Source organism: Loxodonta africana, chromosome 5 (assembly GCF_030014295.1).
Source record: "Loxodonta africana isolate mLoxAfr1 chromosome 5, mLoxAfr1.hap2, whole genome shotgun sequence".
NCBI lineage: Eukaryota > Metazoa > Chordata > Mammalia > Proboscidea > Elephantidae > Loxodonta > Loxodonta africana.
The window spans coordinates 116,015,513-116,038,706 of NC_087346.1; the positions used below are offsets into that span (position 1 = coordinate 116,015,513).

The 23,194-nt window shown below is 39.5% G+C and overlaps 1 protein-coding gene across 5 annotated transcripts in view; it reads right to left on the minus strand.

Moving 5' to 3' along the window:
• LIMCH1 (LIM and calponin homology domains 1) overlaps positions 1-23,194 on the minus strand; it is a 438,226-nt gene that overhangs the window by 76,241 nt on the left and 338,791 nt on the right. For 4 of the 5 annotated variants that reach the window (XM_023549843.2, XM_023549840.2, XM_023549842.2 and 1 more), the window contains exon 8: positions 17,437-17,689. In XM_023549843.2, coding sequence (XP_023405611.1) covers positions 17,437-17,689 — 253 coding nt within the window. Of the gene's footprint in view, positions 1-171; positions 284-387; positions 507-2,383; positions 2,714-3,460; positions 3,704-6,191; positions 6,495-15,726; positions 15,994-17,436; positions 17,690-23,194 lie in introns of all 5 variants that reach the window. The other variant, XM_010591430.3, reaches the window with a different exon arrangement.

The following is a 23,194-nucleotide window of genomic DNA, read 5'->3' on the forward strand; positions in this document are numbered from 1 at the left end:
CAGGAAGCGGAACTGTGATCTTTGGATGGGCACATTCCTTCCTTTAAGTGACTTCACTCCATTCCACACTAGTCGTCAATTGCATACTGGGTCTCTAAGCTGTTTTTTGGGGAAGACAACAGCCACACACAGCAGAGGCAGCACAACAAGGAATACAGACAAGATGCTCACAGTGGCTGGTTCTTCTCCTCAGATTTTTCTGCCTCTGGCAGTATCTCAGAACCTCTCTGAGCAACTCCTTCATTCTCTTCTTTTCCATCCTGTGGCAGCTGTTTGGATGTAACTAAAGCCAGAGAGGACAGCTTTACTAGAAGGCAAGAATTCACAGAAGAGGCTCTGACCCCACCTGTCATCCTCCACCTCCTGGGGAGGCAGAGAGCTCCTCACCTTTCTCAGTCTTCCTTGGGCACTCGCCCAAGCTGCAGACATTCTCCTCCTGAGTCTCCAACACAGGAGCCAGACTTGAGACCCTTTTGCCATAGTCATTTACACCAGAATTCACTATTCTGCTGATAATCAAGTAGCATTTGCGGCAAGAGAGAAGAGGAAAAAAGTCAGGAAAGGAAACAAGTATCAAGGTGTTGGGACAGAAGGAAGCTGATGATTAAGAGAGGTAGCTGCTCTCATTCCAAAAGTCAGTTAGTAAGGATGACACAAAGGATTTTTAGTGTTAAAAAGCAAAGTTGTCACTTTGAGGCCTAAGGTGTGCTTGACCCAAGCCATGGTATTTTCAATCGCCTCATATTCAACAAATAAGGAAGACCAGAGAATCGATGCCTTTGAATTATGGTGCTGGTGAAGAATATTGAATATACCATGGACTGCCAAAAGAATGAACAAATCTGTCTTGGAAGAAGTACGGTCAGAATGTTCCTTAGAAGGGAGGATAGCAAGACTCTGTCTCATGTACTTTGGACATGTTATCAGGAGGGACCAGTCCCTGGAGAGGGACATCATGCTTAGTAAAGTAGAGGGTCAGAGAAAGAGAGGAAGACCCTCAACAAGATGAACTGACACAGTGGCTGCAACAATGGGCTCAAACATAGCAACAATTGTGAGGATGGCACAGGACTGGGCAGCATTTCGTTCTGTTGTACACAGGGTCACTATGAGTCAGAACCAGCTTGACGGCACCTGACAACAACAAAAGGATGATATAAGCAGATTGAGATCATGGAATGTGAACTCTGGCAAAGGCCTGAGAAAAGTCAAACCAGCCTGCATGACCCTGTCATCAGAAGACTGAGTGATGGCCCTCTCCAGTTTCAAAGACTTGAGGACACATTTCTTATTAACTTCTTACCTCTAACCCTCCAGGCCCCTATCAGCCACTGAAATCCCAACTACGTGTTTCTGGTGTATTAGGTTATATATCTCTACAATCTGCTAACCTCTATGGTGTTATCCACAGTCTAGAAACAAAGACTCTTGTGCACATCATGGCTCATTGACCATTTCTCTTGTATTTCAGGGACAAAACATGGAGGAGACTATCTCAAGCATTCCCTCCAGCCATTGAGAGACTTGTTTGCTACCACCATGCAGGTGGAATGGAGGTTTCCAGGATAATCCAGAGTCTTAGAAATGTCCTACACCTGCTTAATGTAAGAGATGACTAGCCCACAGAACTAGATCCCCAAAAGAGGGCTGGGGAACTGAAAGCTGGATGGCCTCCAGTGAGGATGAGAACTGGTGATGCACCTTCATGGTCTTTATCCAGGCGTTCCCTCACAGATTTGGATTGTCCTTCATCCAAAGAAACCCCTGACTTATAGGAAGTCCCCACAAAAGAGGCGTTTTTTCTAGTCAAGATTTATTGTATAATTTAAAAAAGTAGGGGAGGGAGGAGCTCTTTATTTATTTTTTTACGTGTCTACTTAGATGCTCAAACTTTGAACTTATGATACTAATAACTATTTGTTCCTCCCTCCGTGGGACAGGAAAGAGGGAGGTTATAGATAAAACCAATTTTTATCACTATATCTTTAGAAGAAACACTAGCGATATCTTTACAACATTCCATATTCCCTATTTTCAGCTAATAACATAATGCTTAATGCAGCCAAGGGGTAAAGGTCATTTGTCAAGATTATTGGCATTCCCAGGCAGTGATTCTGGTAAAAACAGAATCCAAGTGGATGCCTGCCATTTAAATTTACACCCATGCTTCCCCTCATGTGTGTGAATTCACATGGCAGGCATCATTTTTAAATTTAAACTCACACACAAAGTGACCTGCTAACATGATTTCTCTGCTATTCAGCAAAAGAGCCTGTTAAAACGTTGTTATCTCTAGAGATTTGTTTAAAATGCTCCAGCAAACTCTTTAAAAGCAGCAGTGGCTCCCATGCAGATCTGCTTGAATATGTCTGGGGAAGAATACCTGCAGTCATTCTGTGGGTTAAGCACGTGGTGTTCTTCTAAGCTGGAAGCGGCCACTGAGGCAGGGGACACAGAGTAAGCTTGGACCTTGCTGGTGTAACTGACGACTTCTTCCGCATCCTCCCTAGGCCCGGCCTTGCCAATGCTGAGCCGCTTCCATTTCTGCTGATCTATCTCTGTCACCGGTCCAAAGTGCACAAACTTTTGCCGAGGGCTGGAGGATTTTTTATAGGCCCTTGCTTTGCGGCTGGCAAAGTCATCTCGGATGGCTGTTTCTGCTTTGATTTCTGGTAAAGGCTCAGGGGTGCAGATGTGCTGAACATCTCCATCCCTGGTCAGAATCAGAAATAAGTTCCAAAGGTTTCTAAGGTTAAGTGCAAATTAATAAGACTGTTATTTTTTTTAAATACCGTTGTTGTGGTTAGTTGCCATAGAGTCAACTCTGAGTCATAGCGGCTCCATGTGTGCGGAGTAGAACTGCTCCACGGGGTTTTCAAGGCTGTGACCTTTCAGAAGCAGATTGCCAGGCCTTTCTTTCGAGGTGTCTCTGGGTAGGTTTGAACCGCCAACCTTTTGGCTAGTAGTCGATCACTTAATCATTTGTGCCACTCACATAAAAAATACTTCTACAGTAGAGCAGAATTGCTATTCGATTAATCAATCAAATGAATAAATGGTCATTGTGTTGCTCAGGTAAACTGTGTTCAGGTAAACAGTTATTAAAGCATTACTTCTAGCATAATAATTGATGGCATAAAAAAGTCTTAGATATGGCAAAATAATTAAAATTAAAAAAAAATTTTAATTCCTTGCCGTAAACAAGCCTGTAAAAATAAATAAATATTCACAATAAGTTGGTTGGGCTAAAAGGGATGTTTTCCATCCATGTGGTTTATAAATTTTCATATTAATAAACTTCAACTCATGTAGACTATGGTGTTCTCTAGAAGCTCTGTGTTTTGAGAGGCATTTTTTTCAAGCCATCAAAACAAAAACGATACAAAGATAAGCATTTCATTCTCTCAAAATTAAATAAATCCCCTGCCAGGAAACAAGATTACGGGCAAACATGACACACCTTGTCTTCTCTGACACTTTCAGCCTCTCCCACGTCTCCAAGTCAGCTTCTGTTATCTTGGAGACTGTGACAAAGCTCGGAGCCTCACGGTGTGGAGTGAGGCTGCCGTGAATCCTCCGCTGTGCCAGGTCATCTTTGTAAAGATCAGGCATCTTCCTGAGTCCTTCCTCCATAGGTTCACTTTCCTGGGCTCGAGTAATACAGGTCACTTTCGCCTTCACCTTTTGTGTTTGGCCCGGGTTCCTGTCCATTTGATCCAGCCCCCACATCATTGGAAAAATCGGGTTCAAGGAAGGGGAGCAGACAAACAGAATGTCAAGCACGGAAATTCAGAGGCTGAGGACAGAAGGAAATGATGGGAGCACCTTTTCCTTTCTCAAAAATATGGAATCAATTGGAGCTGTGATTACTTTTCATCTCTGCTACCCTTTTAACACTGTAACGAGACAGAGTTTTTCCACCACATGACTGTCTCTAGTTCAGTTTAGGAAAAGAAGCCAGGGCTTGCTGAAAGACTATTAAGAATGATAATGAGATTTTGGTTGACAGTAGTGATGCCCATTTCCCACACTATTCAAGTTACTGTAATGAATTCAAGTTTTCTGATTGAATCCTTTAGCCCTCCTGGAATGTCTTTTACTATACCAGTAAAATGTTTGTAACGAGCTCTGCATGATCCAAATTCTCAGACTAGTTTAGAGATAACTGGAACGTTGTTCAGATATTAAACATCTCAACCATAAACTCACAGCTGCCAGAAAGTACATTTAAATCAATTCCTAACAAAAATTTTCCATGTTCAAATTTGGTCTCTGGTTGATGATAACATTAGTCATGTTTGGCTAATGTAAACTTGAAGAACAACGAGGGTATGTCTTTACCTGGATTTACAGTTAATGCCCATTTGTTTCTTGTGCTAATTAGTAGCTGTTCACCTTCACTGATGCTAAAAATGATATTTCTAATTGTTCTAAGAAATGAACTTTAGCTGGCTAATGCTAACAAAGCTATAATTTAAATTAAAGCTGTAGAATCTATAAGTATACATATTCTATCACATAAAATTTAATTTCTAGCTAAATATGCTTCTTATGATAGAAAATCTCAACAATATACATAAATAAGGTCTATTTATTTAAAAAAAAAAAAATATCATCCAAGCCAGGAAACCAAGCTATATTCTTTCATTACCTGGATGACTTGGTGTATTTGAGGTTTTTTTTTTTTTTATGCAAACAGGAAGGCTACAGAACTTTCCATTTTCTTTCATTTTGGGGAAGGGGATCAATGAAGGGCAGAGCAAAGAATCACCAGGGACCCTTCCTGTTTTTGTTTTTTTTTTTTTTAAATCAGTTCTTTGATGCTCTCTAGAGAAGTCGTGGGCTGCCCCAGACTCGTATCCCCGAACAGGTGGACAGCAGACAAAAGGAGTTGGAAATGTCAGAAATTAAAATTGCATAGGAGAGGAAGGAAAAAAAGGAGGTACAAAAGCTACTCCTTTTCCTACCTCAATTTGCTGATTCCCGTCAATATGCCCTGATGGTGGTTGGTTATCCAAAACACTTTGTTTCTCCTGCAACAAGTGATCCCTCCCACAAGGCCCTCCAAGAATGGTTGGTTACAAGGCATTCCAACGAGGACCTCAAAGGCCAAGAGCCTGCTGAAGCTATAATGTAATCTATGAGAAAATGATGCCAGGTTTTCTGTGTTCTAATCCCTCTTCTACACCTGGGGATGTTTCATGTGTTTTATATCTACTACTCCTTTAAATAACACTAATACCTTTCCAAGTTCAATGACTTTGTCCAAAAACTAAACAAAAAAGACTTTTTAATTGTGTAAAACACAGCTGACATATTTTATATTCTTAGTTTAACAGTCTTACAAGACTTCTAAAGCAATGGGCAAAAAAGATGGCAATTAAATAATGAAGATGCAAACTCAAACCAAATTTGATTTATGGAAAAATGCAAGAATGATAAACTCTGCAGGATGAAATTTAGCAAGCTCACACCCTACATAAAATCATATCCCTCTTAGGATAAAAATCATTAATCAAACCCCATCTCATTGCAATTTTCTTTTTCCAAATTCACTCTGATATGCATTAGGAGGATGGGAGAAAGGCTGAGAGAAGGCAACTCACTTGAAAAGTTTCCATGATAGAACAAATAGATGTGTATTATATCATATTATATGTTTGTAAAGTGTTTTTGATGGGGAATATCCATCATCAAATGCCCAGATGATCTAGATGGTATGGGGGAAGAAAGACCAAGTCTCATATTTTTTCTAACATCTAAAAGGAGCTAATGAGAGAAGACCTAATGGCAAAGGAAATGTTTTCTGTCTCCTATGAATGCGCTGGAGGCAGGCTTGAGAGGAAGCTGTCCCCTGACAGGCAACGGCACAAGGCTATTTATGCCAATCTATGACACTAGCAGCCATATGTGCTAATGCGCCCCGATACAGCACATCTGCACGCTGGAATTCAATGTTTATTTGGCAAATTCAGCCTTAATTTGGACATGTCCACTCTAACATCTGCCATCTGCCTTTAAGGGATTGGATGTCTGAAGTTCCACTTCAGAATAAACTACCATTCCAAATGGTATGAAATTAGTGTAGGAGAGAAAAGGGGAGTGATAATGCAAATCACCCTCATTTAATTACGTTCTCTTTTGCTTTCTCTCTCTCACACACACGTACACACACACACAAAGAGGCACACCTTGTATATTCTAGATTTTTCCTTCCTGAGATTCCCTTTGAGAGTTGTTTGCTGCCATCTGATTTCTCTGGTTCTTTTTTTCGATAAGGCCCATACAGCAGCTGATTCAATGGCACCTTTGGCTTGTTCTGGTTCATCCTTGCTCTCCTTGCAGCAAAGTCGTCTTTCTCAAGATCAGGCAGTCGACATGTAACTTCATCTTCAGACTCCAAATCTTTGCCTTGTTGGTGGGCCAGGAAAGCATTTTCTTTGCGAAGGATAATATCACGAACAGCTTCTTTGTCATTACTTAATTGTTTTCGACTGATAGAGCAAAATTAAATGGAACTCCACATATGATCAGATCAATAAAAAAAAAAAAATTCCCATCTCCAGACAGACAACTCGGTTGTTAGTGAAAGATCTTCTCAGTATCGTTAGTTGTGACATCTATTATTTCAATCCAAAATGGAAGCATGGTTAGGGTGGGTTTTAAAACTGAATCTAGCTGGGTACTAGCAACACTCAAAACACCTTTATAGGGTCCCATCAGCATTGGAGAGACAGGATCCTAAATGGCTCTGAAAGTGATAATCCAAATTCTTTTCATGAAATTGGAGAAAACTAGGGAGCTTTTTGTTACCGTTGTTTTTATTTTTAGCACATTAGTAATGTACCAGTAGATACTCAATTTGTTTTTGACTGACAGGGCAGAAAGTTGGGCACTCAGAAAATCCACCCAGGGGAAAGCAGTTGCTAATGAATGCAGCTATGTGGCAGCACACCTAGAATGGGTACCAGATTGCAAATGTAAGGAATGCCTTTCTGCAACACTGTGCTAACCTGAAACATCTGGCATAGCTCATGGCCACTCACTGGACGAATCCAAGGCATAAAGGCTTATCTTCTTGCCTGCGCCCTCCCATCGGCAACCCTTTCTTTCCTTCCTCCTTTATCCCCACGGCTTTCCACTTCCCAGTTCCTCTTCTTTGTGATATTCTAGGTTTCAAGTAAACTGTGTTAAGATATTTTGCCAAAATGGGCTTAAAAATGATTACTATGGGCTCTTTCTACTTTCGAAGGGGTCTTTAAGGTCCCATACTTTAAATTCTAGAGGAATGCAGTTTAGTGATAGAATATCAGGTATTAAGCCCTGGGACTTCTTTGTTTTTGATTTTATTTTGGGGAGGTAGTATACAGTGAATTGTGTCTATCTGGCATTTGAGCCCCAATGGTGCAGTGGCTAAAGCACTTGGCTGCTAACCAGAAGGTCAGTAGTTTGAACCTACCAGCCACTCCACAGGAGAAAGATGTGGCAGCCTGCTTCCATAAAGAGTGACAGCCTTGAAAACCCTATGGGGCAGTTTTACTCTGTCCTATAAAAAAAAAAAAAAAAAATTTTTTTTTTTTTTTTTATACAGTCACTGGCAGTGCAGTGAGTGGTTAAGAGCTCAGGTTGCTAGCTAAAAGGTCGTAGTTTGAATCCACAAACTGCCCCTTGGAAACCCTATGGGGCAGTTCTACTCTGTCCTTTAGGGTTGCTATGAGTAGGAATCGACTCAACGGCAAAGGGTTTAGTTTTTTTTTTAGTTTGTGGGTTCACTGTGAGTCATAATCGACTTGACAGCACTGGGTTTGGTTTTGCGGTTTGGCATTTGAACAAATCCTCCTACCTACTCATAAAATCAGCCTTGCTTCTAAATAATAATAAAATGTCAAAACCAGTTTTTTCATTATTTATTATCTTCTCAGCTCGTAAGGATGATAAAAGTAAGGATGATAAGTAAATAAAATATCTTAACTTCTAAAGAAAGTTCACCTACTTTGTATCTGCTTTCTGAGAGAGGATTATGAGTAAATTCAACATCCTCAAAGGGCAATTCATTCCAAAAACAAAGACAAGAGGAATTAGTCTGGTTTAAGACTAAAATACGCAATGAAACTCCGTGTACTATGGTCAGCCAGGTGGCCCAACTGTCTGTAGATCTGCTCTGTGGTATTCCAGAGAAGGCAGGCGACCATATTTAAAGGAGGGTTGCAGCAGACCCTCACTCCATCTGACTTTTGGAAAATCAAATCCTCATTAGTCATGCCCAGAAAACCCCTTCTCATTGCTGACCATTGTTCCCAATAAAAATTTAAAACATGGAATTGGGGGGGGGGGGCTGTGCTTTGCTCCTTAAATAAATTTATTTCTTAATATAGGAAACCTTGCTGTTTCAGTTGTACACCTGACCCTCAGTCTCCTGCGTGGCCACTCCCAGGACCCTGTTCGCTTTCCTCCATGCTTGCTCCCTTGTCTCCTTAGCCAATGGTCTAGCAAAGAGCAACTGGCGTTGGTTGACTGCGAACATAAGGAAAGGCGAGTGAGGGAACAATAGGCCATTGACTTAATGCCTATAAAGGCATCATTTAAAAAGTTTATTGATGATGACAACGAATACAGCTAAGGGTTATCAAGTACTTACTATTTGCTAAGAGTCTTTCTAGGAGTTAACTCATTTATCTCTAATAATAACCCTGTAAGGTTTTTTTTTTTTTTTTTTTTAAGGTTAGTGTTATTGCCATCCCCATTTTGTAGGCTGTAAGCTAAGATTAGGTTAAGAGACTTGCCCGGGATCAGACAGCTAGTGCCCAAGTCAAGACTCAAACCTAGGCAGTCTGGCTCTAGAGACCCTATTCCTAACCACTGCGCTATCCATTAAATAGAATGATGGATCAACCGTTAAGTACTCACCTGCTAACTGAAAGGCTCTGTAGGAGAAAGATCTAATGATCTGCTTCCGTAAAAATTACAGCCTTAGGAAACTCTATGAGACGGTTCTACTCTATCACATGGGGTTGCTAGGAGTCAAAAATCCACTCGACAGCACTAACAACAATATTCATTAAATAAAGGACCAGACCAGTTTTGAAATTACAGCATCATTAAAAATATAATGCATAACCATTACTATGGAAGTAGAAGAAAGAGAAATATTTTGGTCACTAAATAAAGGCAACCTGTGAGTTGTGTTTAGAATGCAGCCATTGTTCACACTCCTGGTTATAGACAGCAATCTTGAACCAGGATTGATGACAGCAGAATTCTAACTACTCATACCTTACAATACTTCCACAGTGCTTTACAGTTTATAAGTCTCTTTTAAATTCATGTCTCATCTCACTTGATACTCACAGCCACTCTGTGAGAAACAGTACAGTACAGGTGATAGATGAAGAAACTGAAGTTCAGAGAAGACGATCCTATCCTAATCCCAGTGGAGGAGCATATCCTAGCTCAAACCTCTTAAATCCAAGAGCAGCACTCTGCACTTTTGGACTGATGGTCCTGAACTTCAACCTCCTCCAACTCAGGCAGAATTCTCTGGAACAAAACATACCCATGTGTGCAAACAGCCATGGCAACGTGTGATGCCAATTTGAGCAGGGAGAAGCTGGTACCTTAAGTATCATGCCAACCCAGCCAGGCTACAAATTCCTCTGGGTGTTTCTTTTCAGGCTACATGCCCAGTGTGGCAGGGCTCACTTCAAGTGATCTCAACATAGATATGTGGACTTAAAAAAGAAGGAGGTAAGGAAAGCTTTCTGCCGCACTGGCCACTTAAGACATTCCCCTAGCCTCTTAAAAAACTGTCACAATGACTGATTTTCTGCTAATTGCTTGAATCCTGTAAATTCAGAGCTCCAAGGTAGCTCACACAGAGATACAAAATAATGACACAAATTCTGGGCTGGGACTGTTGGCCATGGAGTAACAAATGGTATGTATAAGGCAGATGGAGTCCCTGGGTAGTGGAAATGGTTAATACTCTCCATTGCTAACCAAAAGGCTGGAGGTTCAAGTTCTCAGAATAAAAGCCTGTAAATCTACTTCTGAAAAATCAGCCATTGAAACCCTATGGAGCACAGTTCTGCTCTGACACACAAAGGGTAGTCAGGAGTTGGAATGGACTTGATGGTAACTTTTTTTTTTTTTTAAATAAGGCAGATATGTCAGGAATGTATTCACAGGTGTCTAGTTACCACAATATTTAAATGACTTATAATCTGCTTTTTTTTTTCTTTGAAGGATCTTAATGGAAAGTTCTGGTATATTTTACTTGATTTTTCAATAACTACGATTCTTTGAGCAGCTACTACATTTCAGATGTGCTGAGATGATAACTCTGCAAGCTAGAAATTATGATACCCATTTTGCAGCCTTCAGTATGGATTACGCCTCAACGTAAAGAAAACAAAAATCCTCACAACTGAACCAATAAGCAACATCATGATAAATGCAGAAAAGTTTGAAGTTGTCAAGCATTTCATTTTACTTGGATCCACAATCAACACCCGTGGAAGCAGCAGTCAAGAAATCAAAAGATGCATTGCATTGGGCAAATTGGGTACAAAAAACCTCTTCAAAGTGTTGAAAAGCAAAGATGTCACTTTGAAGACTAAGGTGCGCCTGACCCAAGCAATCACTTCCTGTGCATGTGACAGTTGGATGACGAAAAAGGAAAACCGAAGGAGAACTGACACCTTTGAATTGTGGTGTTGGCGAAGAGTATTGGATATACCGTGGACTGCCAAAAGAACACACAAGTCTGTTTTGGAAGAGGTATGACAAGAATACTCCTTAGAAGCAAGGGTGGTGAGACTATGTCTCACATACTTTGGACATGTTATCAGGAGGAAACAGTCCCTGGAGAAGGATATCATGTTTGGTAAAACAGAGGGCCAGTGAAAAATAAGAAGACCCCCAACAAGATGGCTTGACACAGTGGCTGCAACAATGGATTCAAGTGTAACAACAATTGTGAGGCTGGCACAGGACCAGGCAGCTTTTCATTCTGTTGTACACAGGGTCACTACGAGTCAGTACTGACTCAGTGGCACCCAATAACAACAACACTTTGCAGAGGAGAATACTGAGGCTTCTAGTTCAAATCATCTGGACTTAGGTAAATTAATTTAAGTAAACGTAAGTGAGTGGCAGACCCAAGACTGCCTGGCTTCATATCCATAAAGGTTTGGCATTTTATTATATCAAGTCATTCTCAGGTGAGTTGCTCTGGGAAGAAGGCGTTGCTCCGTGGGCATAGGTAGCTGTTTCACTTAGAAGAAGTACAGTCCAAAGTGACACAATAAGTGCCCAGCCCTGCCTCCAACCTGGCAACTCTGTCCAGTCCCATCTAATGCAAGTAAGGCCATCACCGTAGGTGAGATTATAGGCCTGAAGCAGGTGAAGAAGGTGGGAAGCACTTGTCTCAAAGTTTCTAAGGCTTATATGTTTCAAAGTGAACGAGGTAACGATTTAAATGAAGGAAGAGTTGGCATTTTCTTTCACCCCCTTTTACTTGGCAACACAGAAGCAACCAGCTCAGATTGGCAGTCAATTTGTTCTATTGAAAGAAACTGGGCTCTCCAGAAAAGCCTGCTAGGCCCCTGGGAATGTCCCAGGCAACACCAGAAACCTCCCTGTTCACTTGTCTTCAAACAGGGCAACTGACTCCAGAGTCACAAAGGTTCCTGCGAATTATGCGTCGGACTGGTCGCTGATAGCCGAGACTCTGTTCAGCTACAATCAGTGAGACAGGCATCTGGCAAGGAGCGACTTAGGAATACGTGTCTGGCACTTAGTTGCATCTGCTCTTCCTCTAAAGATTTTTAAAATATCTATTGTTCCTTGGAGAATTTTTTCCCCTCTGTAATTAATTACTATGTGGTTGAGAAGATTCACAGACTAGCAGAAAAGACTGAGTGCTGAAACATATGAAAACAATTAGAAAAGAAGTACAATCATGTGAAACCTATAATTCAGTTAAAAAAAAAAAGTTTACTTCTCCAATGGGAAACACCAAGTAGGAGAACTGAAATCTCCATGGCATTTTAATTCAGGGGAAGTGAATCTTGGTTCTTATTTTATCCTCTTGAAAACAGAAACCTTGGCTTCTTTGGCAGGGTCTTATATTTTGGAGTAATTAAGCTAACTCAATCATATGAGAAGAAAAAAGGAGTTTGTATACTTTTTACTTCAATGCAAACTCTAATAAATGTTAAACTCCACACATGTGTTAAGAAGTCCTACTTTCTGTCCTTTAATACTAAGATATCCCCTAATATATTGTCTGACAGGAAACTTGGGACTTCCAAGCCTTTAAACTCATGTGAAAATGAAGTAAAGATGCCTTTGCTTCTTTCTGTATATTGTCTTAAAAATAAAACAGGAAAGGTGTGCTTGGGAAAGAAAGAAACGAACAAACAAAAACACTCTACAGAAGTAAAGCTTTATAGGGAGTACTGAGTTTCTGTTAAGTATAATGAAAAGAGTTGTAAATGATAGTGGTGATGTCGCGCAACATGGCGAATGTAACTGAGGTCACTGAACAGTACATTTATATATGGTTACAATGGCAGATATTATATATATATTTCACCACAATACAAATTTTTACAAAGAAGAATTAATTACAACAATAAAGTAAAGCTTTGTTTTTGTTCTATCCTCCTCCTTCTCTCCCACATGCCTCTATGCTCTTGTGGTTGTCGTTAGTTCCCAGGTGAGTCCATTCTGACTCATGCCAACCCCATGTGTGCAGAGTAGAACTGCTCCATAGGGTTTTCAAGGCTGTGACCTTTCAGAAGCAGATCGCCAGGCCTGTCTTCTGTGGTTCCTCTGGATGTGTTTCAACTGCCCCGTTTTTGGTTAGTAGTCAAGCTCTTAGCCATTTGTGCCACCCAGGGACTCCTTCTATACTCTGCAAACACAGATTTTTCAGCTAAGAAATGGGACACGGGAAGTATCTTGGGTCTCTTGTTGGGTTCAAAGATGTGGTGTCCAGAATTCATCTGGACATCAAATGACAGGACATTGAGGCTAAAATGCTTTGAGAGACATCAGCATATTTCAATACATTCTTTTTTTTCCAGATACCAAGAATCCTTTTCTTCTTCATGATATGCATTTCATTCCAGTTAAGCTATTTTCTGCCACATTAAAAGCAGGATCCCAAATGTGGATAAACCTAGAATGACTCTCAACTCTGCTATGGCCTGCAAAAGTACAAGTGACAGAGACACAGACATGCCAGGCTGGTGGCATGGTATGTGTAAAACCTTTATGAGAGAGTTAGCAGCTGAATATCTGTCTAACAAATGAATTCTGGGTGTTTGGAGCAGCAGTGTTGTGTTGCTACAGGGGACATTCTCTGGGAATGCATCATTACCCTGGACCCGATTTCAAATGCCAAGTCAGAAGATCTGAGGTGATGACATTAACAGATCTGCAAATGTCTGCTTAAAAGAGCTAACATGGATTAAATAGCTAAAAATTAGGCCCGATAATAGGAACTACAGATGGGAGAAAAAAATGCCACATGAGCATAACATTTATTAAACAGAATTAAATGTTTAAACTAACCACGATACTATGTATATACATAGAATTGGGAGTTGTAACCAAAAGAGTTTAATGTTTTATTACAAAACAGACCTCTCAGTTACTGAAAAGGCATAGTATATTCATGGAATTTCTAGGCTTTGCCCAACATTTCTTTTCTCTACATCACTATTATTCCTGGATGCTCTGAGTTAGCTTAATGTAGCTTCCCACTTCTCTTCCCTTGCTTAACTCTTTTGGATACTCTAAAGGTGATGGCATCCTTGGTAAATTTTAGCTTAAACCCTTTACAAATGTGATCCAAAAAACAAAGTAATTTGTGTCAAGGACATTAAGATAAACATTTTTTGCAATTTGCACTTTATCTGTGTCATCCATTCCCATTCCCCCGTGCCCTGGTGTTGAAGATAGCAACAGAAGTCTGAAAAATGGTATATGGTGAGGGGATATTATTCATGTTTATATTCTCAGCATCTAGCCTGGTCTCTGGTTCAAGCAATGCTCAAGTGATATTGAAAAAGTGTCTGTGTTACAAGGTCTCTAAATCGATTATTTTATTAATATCTGGATTCGTTTATGTTCTGTCTTTGTACTCTCGTTACTTCAGAAACACAGAGAGTATGGATCTATTTTAGAGTTTTCTAGAAGCACATATATGTTGAGGGTAAGGCATGATTACCTGTGGTATACCACAGACAGGGAAGAAGTATATCCTTGGTTTTTTACAAATACAAAACTACCCTACGATTAAATCCATAAAAGTCTTAATCTTTCCCTTAAGACCTAGACCACAGAAATACCCACATATGGAAAATATAGAGAGAAATGGAAAACGTTCTGTTAAATGTGTGGGGAGGTAGATGTGTGCCGTGGTCAGAACATCTGAATCTGGTCACTAGGCCAGTCAGTAACTAACTCTAGACCTGCCAGTCACTTACTATTACTGGTCCCCAGTTTCCTCATCTGGAAAATGGGTATGTCATTTACTTCTTAGAATGAGATGGAATAGCAAACGGCACAGGGTTTTATAAATTGCAGCTTGTCCAAATTTCATTAGGATCTTGTGGCTATTACGTAAGAAAAATTAACCAGCTTCTCAAAACACTACATGAAACTGTTGAACCATGGCTTTCTGTGACTTTCTTTGCAGAAAGTTTCCATCTTACATCTAATGAGAAGCTATCAGGACTGTATACTATTGCCTTTATTACGATTAAGAGAATCAACTACTCCATTCTTTGTGTGTTTTTAAATCAACATGCTTTCGAAAATGAGTCAAATAAACTCAATCTTACTACTCCCCCTGGGGCAAAGAACATAAGTGGATTTTTGTAAACCACTCCCTCTTTCTAGGGAGAAAAATTTCCCCATTCCAAGGGGACTATTTTCTAGTTAGGTGTAAAGTAAGGTAAGAGCCATTTAGGAGTAATGTGAAAATTAACAAGCCACAAACAACAGAAAAATAAAATGTTATTGCTAGGTAAATCCCCCAGCCACCAAGTGACTGACCACAAATATGCAACTAGGACTTGGTCTAATCAAGGCAGCAAGAAGCCCACTCTTCACCCTCATTTAAAATAACCAATAACCAGGCATGTAGCAGGGACATGCCCTAAGGCAAAAACTATTATAGGCAGTCCCCGAGTTACAAATGTCCAACTTACGATTTATATACAACCCGTAGTTACAAACAAAGCCTGGTAAAGCCTATTATGTTAAAAATTTGGGGTTCATAATAACAAATGAGGACTACTTTGTGACATACAACAAAACATTATAACTATTATTGCTGTATTATTATGTTAAAGACACTTTAGTGTATCTGGAAGTGTTTGTTTAATTTTTTTTATGCATAGAAAGGTACACTACATACTATATACTAAGACAAACATTTGACTAAGTGATGTTAAATACAAACCATGCCTAGCTGTTCTGACTTATGTACAAATCCAATTTAAAGACAGACTTAGGAATGGAACTCGTTTGTAATCTGGGGACTGCCTGTAACTATTTCTATTTGCTCAGAGTAAGGAATAATTATGCAATGGGAAAAGCAGGCATTGGGAAAACAAAACGGAAACTCTAACACACTAAAACACTAAAGGCAGATTCAAAATGCTCAGGCATGCACAAAGCCAGCCAGGCCAGTCCTGGGTCCCCAGAGCTAACCTGGCAAAGCGCTGTGCTGCTGGCATGACCTTGATTCCAACTTGCTCTAGCTTTCTGCGCTTTTGAATTTCAGCTGCATCTTTTTCTTCAGACTTGGGAGCTGGTGCCACCATGGCTCCCTCTGGAGAAGGCTGTTCCTTACCACTGCCACCAGGTAATTCTAACCCACTATCAGAAGACTTCCCACCAAAGTCCATGTGGCTGACTGGGTCCTCTTCACAAGGAGACCCCACTTCACTTCCCTCTTCCTCTATTGTTTCTGGATAGCTAGTGAGTTAGACAATATGGTAAACCAAACTAACAGACAGGACTAGGGGTCAGACGACATTTCATCTCCCGGCCAATCTGATATTACTTTTCACTTAAAAAAAGAAATTCATAGCATGCAATGTGGTCCTGGCAAGATAAAGAACATTAAATGTAGCCATTTGTTAATTAATACATCATAATTTCAACGATGATTAAGAGCTATTCCAAACTGGATATTGAAAGGCAAAAACTTTTTCTGCCGGAAATGGAAAATTCATTAATTTTGTTCAATACTTAAAACTTCCAATACAATGTTTATTAAATGGAAAAATCATAGATAGGAATGATGGATGATTAGAAATAACCATGCACCAATCAGGGTAGTTTTGCTGAAAGAATGAGAACAAACTGTAAGTTTATTTTATTGGACCGTAAGCTTCTCGAAGGCAGAGACTCCGTCTTATTCACTATCAGGTCCCCAATAACTGGGAAGGAGCACCAGCACACAGTAGATGCACAATGAGGCCTTATTAAATAAATGGCTAAATAAATACAAAAACATAACCAGAGATTAAGGAAAACACTGTTTGTTTCTCTAAAGAGATAAGAAATCAAATGTATCTTCCACTTATTCTGACTATTTTTCTACACGTGATTTTGAAGCATGTTTCTTGCATTCCTCGTACATGAGCTTGCATCGAGATAAGGGTCTTTCTGCCTAAAGGTAAAGTGTCTTTCTGCACTGACTTTAACATGAATGGGAGTCAGGTAGCGCATGCGTGACAGACTTCAGCTGTGTTCTCAATGTCCTGTCAATATCACTGGTTTCAAAAACTTGCTCATTAGAGAATTGTGATGCATACTACAACATGGATAAACCTTGAAAGCATTATGCTAATGAAATAAGTCTGACACAAAAGGACAAATATTGTATGCTCTCACTTTTTTTTTTTTTTTTTCTCACTTATAAGAAATATCTAGAATAGGCAAATGCATAGAGGCCAAAGCAGATTAACGGTTACCAGGGACTGGAAGGAGGCAAGAATGGGGAGTTATTGCTTAATGGGTACAGAGTTTGTTTGGGGTGTTGAAAAAGTTTTGGAAATTGAAGTGGTGATGGTTGCACACTATTGTGAATACAAGTGATTTCACTGAACTGTACACTTGAAAATAGTTAAAATCACATATTTTATGTTTTATATATATATTTTACCACAATAAAAAATAACCTGCTTATTAGAGAAGTATTTGTTGAATAGCTACTGTGTGCTAGACACTGTTCTAGGTACTCTTTTGAGCTTATATTCGTGACAAACTATCTCTAAGGATCTGTCCTGCTCAGCTCCACTCATAATCTTACATCAAAGTTTTAAATGGTTACTTAACCTCATGTCCTGGAGTTGTACTCCCAGTATCACTTGTGCTCAGGCCAGGAAGTAAGCAGCAAAGCTTAGGGCTTACCTGAAGGGCCTGTCCCCGCCCAGGGGGGAAGTGGCAGTACTCCAGCTTTTTCTGTACTCCTCTCGCTCTGCTTTCTTCTTTCTCAGAGGAGCAGGGACATAAGCTGTCTGGTTGCTTTTGTTCGGGAGGTACTGGTTAAAAGGCACTGCTGATTTCAGCTCACCATGGGAAGTCCGCCGCGCGGACATATCATCCTTCTTCACATCTGGCAGCTTCCGATGAGGCAAGTCAGATTCAGAGTCACTTCCTCTCCCTGAAGAAGACAGGATGGGTGCTGAAAAAGTGTGTTGGGTTATCAGAAAATTCCCAGTGGCCAGTGTGCAGTAATAGGGGTGTGGTTAAATCTGCAGGTTTCTGGGGTTCCTTCCTTAAATTATTCACTTAAACAAATCTAAAATATCCTTCTAAATTAATCTCTGGGAAAATCACTCAACACTAATCAAGAAAAAAAAAAAAGCACAATTTGAGAAATAAAGGTAAGCCAACCTGTAGCTGGGAATCACAATTAGCAACACATTCACAATGGAACTATGTGAGATCATGCAGCTCTCAGAAGAAAAAGCTTAAATTAAGTGATGGAGTTGTTACTGAACACCTGCTGCACGTCTTGCACTGTGCTAGATATTCTGACATCTAAGACTTATAAAGGATTTTGTCTTTGAGATAGGTATCTTTAACGAAATCATGAAACATCTAGAGAAAGTTAAGTTACAACCCAGGAACAGAGAATATAAGAATAGGAGTTCAGAAAAGTGGCCCATCAGGGTTACATAAAGGTTTGCCTTCTAGGAAGTGGTTTGAGTTAAAATAAGAGCTCCTCTACCTGGGGGCCCTTCCTGGTTCCCATAACTGGAAGCAATCTTTCTTTCCAGTGGAAAAAAAAAAAACCTCTGCCCCTGGAATCCAGACTTTCTGGAGCAATGGAGGCTGAACGAACCCCTGAAACCATTGCTCTGAGATAATCTTTAAATCTTAAGCCAAAATATATCCCCTGAATTTCTTAAATACAAACAACAGTTTAGCTTAACTACTGAACGCTTGCCTTCAGCATTGTGCTCTTTTAAAATCTATCTATATGGGATCAAATTGACTACAGCAACTGGGAAGATTAGACAAGAAACCTCAGGGTCATGAGTTTATGTTAACAATTGGGAAAATGAGAGTAAGAATGGGTGTACAACTTGAAGAATGTAAATCAATGTCACTGAACCTTACATATAAAAATTGTTGAATTGGTGTATATTCTGCTGTATATATTCTCAGTAACAACAAAATATATATATACATATACATACATATACACACATACATATACACACATATATATATCAAAAAAAAAAAAAAAACATTGGTGCCATGTATATATATTGCTATGAGCCGGAACCAACTTGATGGCACCTAACAATACCACCACCACCAAATATATATATTTGGTTATATATATATAACCTATGCCCCTATTCTTTTCTTCTAGTGCACTATACTTACTGTCTGTACTTTGAGAACAAGAACTTTATATTATTCATAGTGCTTATCTCAGCACCTTTGCACATGGTGGACATTCTCAAGCTATCTGATGAATAAATGAATTAGTCTGGATTTAAAAATGTTTTAGACAACCCAAAGGAATTCAGTGTTACCAACATCAGCCTTCTGTTGGGCAATATACCAGTTACCATGGAGTCAGCTCTAACTCATGGCAGCCCCATGTGTGTCAGGGTAGAACTGTGTTCCACAGGGTTTTCAACGGCTGATTTTTCAGAAGCAAATCAACAAGCTTTTCTTCCAAGGAGCCTCTGGGTGGACTTGAACCTCCAACCTTTTGGTTAGCAGCAGAGCGAGTTAACTATTTGCACTACCCAGGGACTCCTGCTGGAAGAAACAGCACCTATAATTACATGGTATCTTTGTTTACTGCGTCTCTATCTCACTAGGCTTAAGATATCACAGCCTTGAAAACCCTATGGAGCCGTCCTAGTCTGCACATGTGGGTTCGCCATGAGTTGGAATCGACTCAACAGCAGCTAAATGACAACAACAATAACAAGAACCAAGCTACCACTAAAACAAACTAGTTACTGGTAGCTGCCATTTCAAATCTGGTTGAAACGCTTAATTACAGTTATTACAAGATTATTCAACTCTCAGTTGCTAGAAAATAAATATATACTTCTTTACACTTGTGAAAAGAACCTTAAACAAAAAGTCAAGAGACAAAGCCATCTTGCAGAGTGTGTAGAGAGAGCATAGGACGTTAAGACATACAGGCTTCACTTTGAACTCTGACACTCACTAGCAATGTAACTTTACATACGTTACTACACCACTTTAAGCCTCAGTTCCCCAATCTGTAAAATGAAGATAATACCACCTATTTCAGAATGGTGTTGGGATGGTCAAATATTATAATACAGGTGAGAAGGCTGGCACAGTACTTGGCACACAGAATGCTAGCTACTCTTCATGTCACAGTAGTTCTGGAGCTGCCAGTAATGAGGTGCGGCTCCTAGGCTTGTCTCTAACATACCTGACTTTTTCTGTAAAATGGGAAGGAAATCATTTGCCCTGCTTTGAAGGAGAACTACAAATTAAATGATATCATGCCTGTTGAAAGACTGTAAAAGTTAAAAGCATTGTCAGTAAACAAACTGTTCATTGTTGTAGATAAAATATTCAGCTTATGAATTATTCATAGCATTTGCTTGCAGTCTTCCTCCTGAAATTTTGACCATTTCATTACTTGTTAGTACCTGATTCATAACTTAGCTCCCTTACCCCCAAGATATAGTTAACAAGTATATCTACCTCTGTGTCATAATACGATGTTTAGAGACTCCTATGAATTGCATTTGATAAACAAACACTAATACTACTTTACTTTTCCATTTGACTAAGAAGCCTTGGTGGCACAGTGGTTAAAACGATGGACTGCTAACTGAAAGGTCAATGGTTCGAAACCACCAGTGGCTCCGCAGGACAAAGATGTGGCAGTCTGCTTCCATAGAGACCCCTTAGAAATCCTATGGGGTCTCTATGAGTAGGAATTGACTCAACAGCAGTTGAGTTTTTTTTTTTTTTTTCCACTTTGACAAAGCTCTTAGCCTCTGTTTCTCCATTACCCCTGCTTTATAAAGGCAGAAAGAGGGACTCAGAAGGTACCCCTTCTCGATGGCTCATTAATAACAGCTCTACAACTCCAACTCTGTTCTCCAGACTCCCAGCCTAAAGCTCTTTTCTCCTTGACATCCTTCTCTTACAAAAATCTCCTACGCTTAAATCGTCCTGACTTGAGGGAAATGCTCCCCTTTGTTGAAAAAAAAAACTTCAATCGACAACGAAGCGACGGATTAGAGTTGTCTCAGAGCCCTGAATCCTAAAGTCCTATAATCTACGAACATTATTTCTGTACAATATCTAAAATATATTATCTATAACATACTGAGTGAAAGTCTCAAATTATACCTGTTTGACAGAAAAACAGATCACTTTCTACCCTCATATTACCCTTTGATGAATGTCTTAGACATTTCAAGAAATGTTCATTTGCCAAATTCCCAAGGTAAAGTGACTCACTTGAAAGAACTGTAGCTTTATGGTCTTATAGGCCAAGGTCTAATTTCAGCTCCACCATCTAGTAGCTGTGTGACCCTGGCAAACTTAACTAAACCTTCTGTACCTCAGGGTTGTCATGGGAAAATGGAGAGGACAGTATTGCTTTCGTAGGTTGTTGTGAGGATTAAATGAGATGGCATAAAGCACCTAGGAAGTGGTTGGCACCCATAGCCTTGGTAAATGTTAGATCTCTTTTTATCTAAGGCTGAGAACTTCAAAAAATTTTGACTTCACTTCATCCTGTGAATGTGGAAATATACTAGGGTTGTTTCTCAATTTATGCCCAAAGTTAGGATAATGCAACATAGCACATAATGGTGATGTTATTTTATCCAAGTCTGACCTTCCTTTTCATGGGGCTACATTTCTTCTTCCAGCAACCAGGTGTCTTTCTTTCTTCTAAGGTTTCTTTGCCATACTCACCCCAGCCCTTTGCTTTTTTAATCCTCTTCTAGCACTTGAATTTACCTCTTTTCTTATTTCTCTCCCTTAATTCTATACAAAAGATTAGAATATTCATCTAACACAGTTCATCATATTTGTAAAATATATTCTTAATTTTAAAAGCACCTGAATAGAAGGTTTTGTATTTCTTCTTCAATGACGCCCATTAGTCACCCTTACGTGGCTCTGAAGGGACACTTGTGAAGGTAAGCGAGGGACTGGGCATCTTTCTAGTAAGACAGATTGGCTCAATCAACCTAGGAGAGCCACAGCATCACAAATCCCCTTTCTGGGTAACTTGTGTCCAACTCACAGAATCAGGGCATTCCTTATGTGTGGGACCCTTGATTTTTCTTTATTGGATGGGTCAGCAGGCCTCAATAATATGAAAATAGAAGATCTCCCGATTGACTTGATAAAGAGTTTGGAAAATTTCATGGTAAGACTTTCCCGAATTCATTGTGAGTCCTAGGAAATCAATTTTCAGGACATAAAAAAGTGTTCTTCCAAATATGGAAGTGTTTATTAGGGCTAGCAATCTTCTTGATTAGCATCACTTCTAAAAACACACCATATACTCTTATGCATTCCAACATTGATTTGGATAAAATTATACCACATTCTTTTAGGCAGATAAAAATGTGTTTTTTCTTTAAAAACCTCATTAAGTGTGGATTAGTTTACAAAAGCACACGAGGCTTAGGTATCAGGCTGATTGGTGAGATGTGTAAGATGCCGTTACATAGACAGTGTTTTGTGGAATTTAATTTAATGTTATGCTTTAGATGGAGAAAATATTTATAAAAAGACTCTATCTTATCAGTCTTAATTGCTGCAAACAAAATTGCACCTCTGTGTGTGTGTATATATATATATATACATTTTATATATATTAGTACAATGTAGGTAACTGCCATCCAAACCCCTTCAAGATGTGGCTCATTATAAACTCTGAATCCCCCAAAGCTGGTGACAGAATAAACAAAGGATCCACATTGCCAGTCACTAAAAAAAAAAAAAAAAACAGGGTGAAGGAAACATATTTTTAAACAATCAAAATACTATGGGCTAAATACAGTAAAACCTGCAAAAGCTGGAACCCGTATAAGGTGGAAACCTATCAGAGAAGGAAAACAAAAATACTTTCCACTAATAGAGAAGACAGAGAAGTGGTAAGGCTGCACGCACCCCGTCAAAGGCAGAAAACTTGCAAGACCTGTAAAAACAAGGCAGGCCCATCGAGTTTCGGCTCTCACAGGTTTCACTGGAGCTAAGATATGTTTCATAAAAGTAAATCTACTTTTTGGTTCTTTTAAAGCTCAGTCAGATCATGAACATGGCACTGTGACTTCTAATACTGTGGGTGGTATTCAAGACGTCATATGAAATTTTAGAAATGTTTTTCAAGCGGTTCACGATGGCCCTGAAATTCTTTAGGAGTCACATACTATGTGGTTCCCTGAGGCTAATCTATTTGTTGGAAAGTTTAAGTAATTTAAAAAAGCATTAATTCAGTCATTCTAGAACAAGAACAACAAAAAAATATCTATCAAGCAAAGAGAAAGCAGTGTGAGTAAAATACGTTTAAGAACGTAAGTTCTGGACTCACACTTCCTGATTCTAACACTGTTATACTACTCACTTGTGGTGGTCTTTGACACTTAATAGTGTTGGGATGATTATTTAACTTCTCTAAGGCTCA